General features: G+C 49.4%; 4 protein-coding genes across 4 annotated transcripts; 2 read left to right on the forward strand and 2 right to left on the reverse strand.

The window, feature by feature from the left end:
• Positions 1-621: 621 nt before the first annotated feature.
• J3458_001462 (uncharacterized protein) lies at positions 622-1,801 on the reverse strand. Its single transcript, XM_007810198.2, has 2 exons — positions 1,463-1,801; positions 622-1,401 (listed from the first exon to the last, which is right to left on the reverse strand). The coding sequence occupies exons 1-2, from the start codon at positions 1,692-1,694 to the stop codon at positions 998-1,000; spliced, it is 636 nt and encodes a 211-aa protein (XP_007808389.1). The 5' UTR covers positions 1,695-1,801; the 3' UTR covers positions 622-997.
• Positions 1,802-2,083: 282 nt separating this feature from the next.
• J3458_001463 (uncharacterized protein) lies at positions 2,084-4,422 on the forward strand. The gene is made up of 4 exons (XM_007810197.2): positions 2,084-2,433; positions 2,510-3,237; positions 3,293-3,452; positions 3,505-4,422. The coding sequence occupies exons 2-4, from the start codon at positions 2,680-2,682 to the stop codon at positions 4,170-4,172; spliced, it is 1,386 nt and encodes a 461-aa protein (XP_007808388.2). The 5' UTR covers positions 2,084-2,433; positions 2,510-2,679; the 3' UTR covers positions 4,173-4,422.
• A 148-nt stretch (positions 4,423-4,570) lies between these two features.
• On the reverse strand, positions 4,571-5,172 carry MRPS16_1 (mitochondrial 37S ribosomal protein bS16m). The gene is made up of 2 exons (XM_007810196.2): positions 5,058-5,172; positions 4,571-4,993 (listed from the first exon to the last, which is right to left on the reverse strand). Exons 1-2 carry the CDS (start codon positions 5,132-5,134, stop codon positions 4,726-4,728), a joined length of 345 nt encoding a protein of 114 aa, XP_007808387.1. The 5' UTR covers positions 5,135-5,172; the 3' UTR covers positions 4,571-4,725.
• A 306-nt stretch (positions 5,173-5,478) lies between these two features.
• On the forward strand, positions 5,479-6,012 carry J3458_001465 (uncharacterized protein; the record flags this gene model as incomplete). Its single annotated transcript, XM_066116736.1, has 4 exons — positions 5,479-5,490; positions 5,573-5,681; positions 5,738-5,803; positions 5,861-6,012. 4 exons carry the CDS (start codon positions 5,479-5,481, stop codon positions 6,010-6,012), a joined length of 339 nt encoding a protein of 112 aa, XP_065978622.1.
• Between the last annotated feature and the right edge of the window lie 1,444 nt (positions 6,013-7,456).

The raw sequence follows: 7,456 nt of genomic DNA on the forward strand, positions 1-7,456 counted from the left end.
TAAGTCATGTCACAACGTAGGTATAGAACATGACGGTGTACTCGATAGTCGGCCAGCACTAGGCGACACTGTAAACCAACTTATGTTTATTAAGGCACTGTTCATCATAATGGCTTCTTCCTCGTCCTCTTCTTTTCCCTCATTCGTCTAGGATCAATTAAACAAATTCCCGTTAGTGGAAGTAGGCACCTGTGATTGAGCTTGCCAACCAGCACGCTGCATTACTCTCAGCCATCAATCACAACTGGGACATCAGTCTTTGGGATGTTGCAAGCACTATCGGGTATACAATTGCAAGTCCGGCCCCGGAATTTCGCTCATAAGACCGCCTGAAATGTGTTACTAGTGCCGTTGTGGACCTGAAACGCGGACACGGTTGGTGCCGGATTGGTATGGGAAACTGGTGGTTACGGAGACGCTGTGTGCACCATTACGAGAACTTCGGATTTCCCCATCTTCGAATTGAAATCTTTAATCGTATCTGGTTGCGACGGCGGAGCTTGGGGATAAATTTCGGGGATGGTTGTGGGTTCACGCCCAAGAGTTAGGTCACCGGCAAACGCGTTTCGACTATCCCGAAACCACTTCATTACCCTTGTCTGGAAGCTATATTAATGACTAGCATTGCTTCCGGCGCGATATTGCTTCGCTAAGTCACACCAAGGGACATGGATTGGGCTGAGCTTGAGACGCACTCATTGTAGTAAAAAGATGGCAGTTTGTGGCTCCAATGCTCTAATATAGATCAGTCCGCCTGATCTGATTCCTAGCCATGTGCTATCATAAAATCGTAACCATAGAAGCAGGGCTATGTCGCTGACAATATCCTCCTTAGAAATACAGGGTATCATGAATGCTTTCAACGTCTCCTCGTAATTTTGACAACTGAGCTCGCAATGATGATCCCGACAGGCCACTGCGCAATTGTCTACCACCTATCATGATGCAAGTCATCTTGCAGTCTGCTCCAACCAAGCCAGGTCAGATTGGTATTAACTTATATTTGCTTCGCGTCCTCAAGAGCCCGCTCTCTCTGCCGAATCTGCTTCTCTATCCGTTCCACGCGTGTTTCGACATCAGCGAGAGACTGGGAGTTGTTCAGCACCCAGTTCTCGTACCAAGCCCGGATGACCGTCTCGCTTCTTCGTCTTAGTTCAGCAATTTCTGCTAATTGTGCAATCTGGGTTGCCTCGATAGCTCTCATTTTGTTCGTCAGGGCTATGAGAGATGCGCTTTCCGACGGATCGGGTATGGGGCTGTCTTGTATAGCCGTAAGGGAAGATAGAGCTGAGGAATAGGCAGGCGCCTGAGATAGTACGATAGATTGAATTGCGTCGCTTGACAGCTGGGATGGCGGTACAGAGGCGTCCGGGGCGTGGAAAAGGTCCGGATTGAACTTGTCTGGGTTTTATATCAGTTGAGTGTATAACATGGTAGCGGGCGGTTTCAGTGCAGCACTGACAAATTTTAAGCAGTTCGCTGTAGACCCGAAAATGGGAGACCACCATGGAAAACCGTCTTTCCATATCCTTCAACTTCTGAGCAGCAGAGTCTTGGTATACATGAGGGAGTGATGCCGCAGGGCCATGGAGGAGATGCTCGAGGCGGAGGAGACGCGACTCGAGGAGATTGATTGTGGCAAGTGTCGTCTGGTCAAGGGTGTTGTCCATGTCGGCGGCGGCAGCCATGATCATTGTTAGGAATTGTTGCTGCAGGACCCTGCCTTCTGGGAGGGCGAGACTGTTGTCTATTAAGATGATAAGGGAGGATATGTGGCAACTAAATTGACCTTTAATATGCGAGATTCAATGTTCGAGATTCGAGAAACTGAGCAAAGTATCACCTCGACCTATCAGGCCGTTGATTGGCTGTGAGCCGCGCAGGTCACTGGTCAGCCATGGCCCCGCTCAATGACACGCTCTGTCCGAGCAAAAGCCAGCCAACCAGTCAGGTAAATGCCAACTGACGCCAAGCCAATGGCAGCCTAATCTAGCCCGGCGCCTGTCTTGTGAGGCTTGACCACATAGACGTTCAATTCCGGCGGGTGGCCGACGACGTCGCTTCTTCCGCCCAACCTTCAACTCCTCAACGAACGCACTGCCGGTCGATTCTTCTTTCGGCCCTCTCGATACTTGGCACTTGCCAGTCCACGAATCCGGACTGTTCACTCGTTTCTCATCCTGCGCATACTGCCCTGCGCATTTACGAGCGCCCTCTCCACGGCGGCCGGGACGGTGTTGGGAGGAGGGCAAAGAAAAGACTGGCTTGCTGGTCATTCCCAGACCTAGTTTGACCCCGACTTCCGAGCCGACGACGAGGAAACGCACACAGCACCTGGTGCTGCGTGTTGTTGGCATAGTAGCAGCCTGCTATGACCAACTATTCAACCATTTCGGATGGTAATTCTGCCAGACCTCGTAACGATATGCCAAGGTGCGAACCCATCGAACCCGTATTCGCTTGTGTAGCACAACGTCGCAGAATACTGACCCATGCTCTTTTGCTGTAGGAAACGACGACGTGGGGGCAAGGATGGCGGTCATGGCGGGCAAGCCTCGACGATTAGCAGTATCGTCAATCTACTAAATACGAGTCCGCAACCCCTTATCCGTCCTCTCATTGGTGTCGTGTCACCGCTAATTTTCGCCCTATGTAGTTGTCGGTGCTGGTACGCTGGCGATGCCATCAGTACTATCCCATATGGGAATAATGCTGGGTGTTTTACTGGTAATATGGTCTGGTCTTACCTCCGCCTTCGGTCTTTACCTGCAGTCTAAATGCGCCCGTTATTTGGATCGTGGAACTGCTTCTTTTTTTGCGCTGTCGCAAATCACTTACTCACAAGCCTCCGTCGTCTTTGACGCAGCCATCGCTATCAAGTGCTTCGGAGTAGGCGTATCCTACATGATTATCATTGGAGACTTGATGCCTGGCGTTATGCTTGGTTTCAACAGTCGTGCCGACCATATCCCATATCTTGTCGACCGTCATTTCTGGATTACGGCCTTTATGCTTCTGGTAATTCCTCTCAGTTTTCTTCGGAGACTTGATTCGCTCAAGTACACTAGTCTTGTTGCCTTGGTTTCGATCGGATACCTCATCGTTTTGGTCATATACCACTTTGCAGTTGATCCTCACGCAGACCCTAGCAATGTTCGAGTCATCAAATGGGCCGGTGCTGTCGAAACATTGAGTGCTTTACCAATTGTTGTCTTCGCTTATACTTGTCATCAAAATGTAAGTCAAGTTCTCGGGAAACTGCTGCTTGTACGCGCTGCTAACGGGATGTTAGATGTTTTCTATTGTTAATGAAATTAAGAACAACTCTCCGTCGAGCATGGTCAGGGTAATTGTTTTGAGCATTGGATCAGCTGCCAGTATCTACCTTGTGGTCGCCATTACTGGTTACATTACGTTTGGTAATGATATTGTCGGTAATATTGTTTTAATGTGTAAGTGCTCTTCCCATGGTCTTGACGCATAGCCATCCCTAATGTCTCTCAGACCCCACTGGAGTCGCGTCGACCATTGGCAAGGCTGCAATTGTTATTTTAGTTTTATTTTCCATCCCACTTCAGGTTCATCCTTGCCGCGCCTCTTTAGATGCGGTTCTGAAATGGCGACCAAGCCGCTCACAGTCCAGCAATGGTCGCATACCATCTGTATCTGCCGCAGCAACGGTCCCCCGTGCTGACCATGGCACCGCTCCCATGTCTGACACCCGCTTCGCGCTCCTTACTACCCTTATTTTAACGCTAGCATACTTTACCGCCCTGTCGGTCAGCAGTCTGGATCGTGTGCTTGCCTTTGTGGGAAGTACGGGTTCCACGTCCATTAGTTTTATCTTACCGGGCCTCTTTTATTACAAAATAAGCGATCCTGAAAGCTCGTATCACCAGCGGCTCATGAAAGAAGACGACGATATGGAAGACTCAGGGTCTTCAGATATTGAGGACTCTGCGCGCCTGGCCGGAAGCAGCGCTAGTGCTCTCGACGGCACGTCAGATTCACTCAATCGAAGCCCGTGGCGCTGGAGAAGAAAATGGCGATGGGACTTGGAGCACCTTGACCACGGCTTGGTTAGAAAACTTGCCCTTGCATTGTCCGTTTACGGCGTAGTGGTCATGGTCGTATGCTTGTTCATGAACATCTTTTTTGCGGCGTCTCATTAGGGTCGAATGTTGGAATATAGGCAAAGGGGTGCCTGATGAAGAGTGATTATATACCGCAGTTACGAGCATGACGGCATGCGGGCCAGGGAGTCAAAAGGAAACAATTTCTTTGAGTGACGGGCGGATATGGTATTATTTTAGCCGGCGCAGGCTGTAAGCAGCTCGCAGTCGTTTACTTCTTGGATTAAGGTTTATTTGTATATGTTTAGGCTATTAGAGGGCATAATACACCATTGGCATAAGGCAAGCGATATCATCACTTCTCTCCGCGTTTCATAACCATGCATCTTAGCCACCTGTAGCTCAACTAATTAAAGTTTTATTTCATTGTCTTTCGGTGGCAGCGTACTTCCCTGATTTTGTAGAGCTGAAGATTTTTAATCACATGATAATAGATGTTTCCATTTGACCTTGCTACTTTCCTACATAAAGGTATTCATAACCCAAGCCAACGCCGTAAATGCTCGACACGCCTTCTATCATACAATCCGTCCATTACGCGATCAATAATTGTACATCGGGTCCCTCTTTCCTGGCTGAAAACTCCGTTCCCTTATCGAATTTTCACCTTTTCCGCATCGACTGTCTCGTTTTTCTCGCTGGGCTTGGGTCCAAATACCTTCTTTGGCAGGATTCCGACCATAGACAGCAATCGCCACGCCGAGTCGGTAGGCTGGGCGCCAACACCGATCCAGTATTTGGCGCGCGATGTATCGAGCTTGATATCTTTGTGGAGCCTTCCTGAATTGTCGTAAGGATCAGGCTTGGGGACAGGATCGTAGGTGCCGAGAACCTCGAGTGGGCGAGAGTTTCGTGCCGTGCTGCATTTTTGCTCGTTAGCAAAGGTCGAATTGATGGTTGGCAAAAGGAGCGGCAGGTGCATACCGTGCATGGGCCACGACAATATTGTAGAACGGGGAATTTCGGCGCCCGAAGCGCGCGAGACGGATCTTAACAACCATGGTGGAATTGGCGTCGTGGATTTTTGATTTTGGGAATGGGCTCGAGGATTGAGGGCTGGCTAGCAGTGACTATCACAGAGTATTTCAGTGTGGAATTTGGGCCGGATGTCTGGTTTCGCCGCGCCGACCAATTAGCGGTGGCGGTGGGCGCCTGTCTGGGGGAAGGCTGTCAAGGTCGGCCGCCTCCCACCTTCCTGGTGATGTCAGTGGCCTCGCTCAAACATCAACTTCGTCATACTGAGCACGCAGGAGTATTGAGCAATTTTCACATCTGCAAGACTGCCTTTCTATAGTATCACCGTTGATCGTTATCTTGAATACTCGGAATATATTAATCATCTAATATGGCTCTTAAGGTAGCTCCAGCCATAGCATCGGCTTGTTTGAAGTCTTGGGCTTCGAGGTTGTAGACAATACTAATCATCACATTGCGTGCAGACTCTAGGAGCTAAAACGGCTACAGCTTTGGACCAGGAGCTGATGAGCACTTGCGCCTTTTCCATTGACCAGCTGATGGAACTTGCTGGACTATCCGTTTCCCAGGCTGGTAAGCCATACATACCAACATCTCATGGCTATATCATGGTCCTTACCTTGCCCAAGTTTACCGAGTTCACCCGCTGAATAAAGGCCGCCGAGTCCTCGTCGCCTGTGGTCCTGGAAATAATGGTATGTCGCTTCGAGTCTTGATGCCACTGGTTATTTTGAAGTCTAACAACCATCAAGGCGGAGATGGGCTCGTGGCAGCTCGACATTTGTTCTACTATGGATATCAACCTACCATCTTCTACCCCAAACGGAGTAAAAATGAGCTATACCAGGTGAGCGGCCTTGGCAATTGGGCATCAAGTCGAATTAAGTTCCGAATTATCGTATAGCGATACAGTCACTCGTCCCTGGCTGCATGCGTTTAACCCTTTTGAATTGCGTTACTCTTTCTATGCCGTCTATCCCTTATCCGACTTCTAAAGCGTTGTCGAGCAGGGGTTATTCAGGCCCAATGCAACACCAGTCTCCCTCTGGTCTTGTCTAGCAAAGTGGTAGAGTAGAGATATCCTGGGTAATCACGGTGCTGACGCTCTTCGTTTTCGTAGCGCCTAGCTAAACAGCTTGAAGACCTCGAGGTCCCTTTTGTCGATGACTTCCAATCAGCAGTGGACTCGACGGATCATATTGTGGATGCGGTTTTTGGTTCGATATTCGCCTTTGTGTGTTGCCATAGCGATGTATTGACACGTCTGATGCAGGATTCAACTTCTCCGGTGATATTCGCGAGCCGTTCCCAAAGGTCATCCAGACGCTAGAAGAAACCAAAGTCCCAGTTACTTCAGTTGATGCACCATCATCATGGGACATCGAAAGCGGTCCTCCAAAGTCCGGAGTAGGTAGTGCTTTCATGCCTGCCACCCTTATCAGTCTAACGGCCCCGAAGCCCTTGGTAAAATTCTTCCGGGGACGCCACTTTGTTGGCGGTCGGTACGTACAAGTGTGATTTGACTCGGTTCTGGCAAATTAGCTCACACGTCCACAAGTTTTGTTTCGCCGTCCATTGCAAAGAAATATGATTTCGAGGTGCCAGAGTACCCTGGTGTGGATCAGATTGTCGAAGTCCCCATAACAAGTGAGAAGCTTTGAGTATAAGGCAAGAAGTGTCCATAGGTGTATAAAATTGCCAATCATAAACTCTCCTTATTTCCTTGTGGCAGTCCCTCGGTCCGCTGAGATACATTCTTTTTCTTTTGTTTCTGAAGCATTGGTGTTACATAACCCTGCAACCACCTCGGAGACTATTGGGACAGACGGGGCTTGGACATTGGCCGTCGCGCATCTTCTCTCGAATGGTGATCAGGCCGTTGGGGCAAGATAACAACGGTGGATGGAATGAATGACAAAACGCAACATAGACGAGATATTCTTTCCCGCAAACTGGGCACTCAGCCGTATGCTCCTTGCACATTTATCGTGGCTGGAGAATATCTTCACCACCTATCGCAGCGTGTAGCAGGTGATCAAGCGTCATGGATAGGGTAGGCTTTGAGTATTGTTGACATGGGACTGGAGATGTCAAGGGCGAGAAGAGGAGAAATACTTTCCACGAATGTGTTGACCGATTCCAGGTGAAGCGTATCGAAGTGACAAGCTGTCAAGACCACGTTGATATAGGCGGAGGCATTGGTAAGGCAAACAGCCTTTAGCACGGAACCGAAACACCAACAGTTGCCACCGTACGAGCCTTGGCCGGAGTTGTATGGGTAAACGAATGGGTTCGGGGAACTTTGGTTCAACCAGTCCACCACTCTACGGGTATATGAAGGTCCTGCT

Source organism: Metarhizium acridum (genome assembly GCF_019434415.1).
Source record: "Metarhizium acridum strain ARSEF 324 chromosome Unknown scaffold_1, whole genome shotgun sequence".
NCBI lineage: Eukaryota > Fungi > Ascomycota > Sordariomycetes > Hypocreales > Clavicipitaceae > Metarhizium > Metarhizium acridum.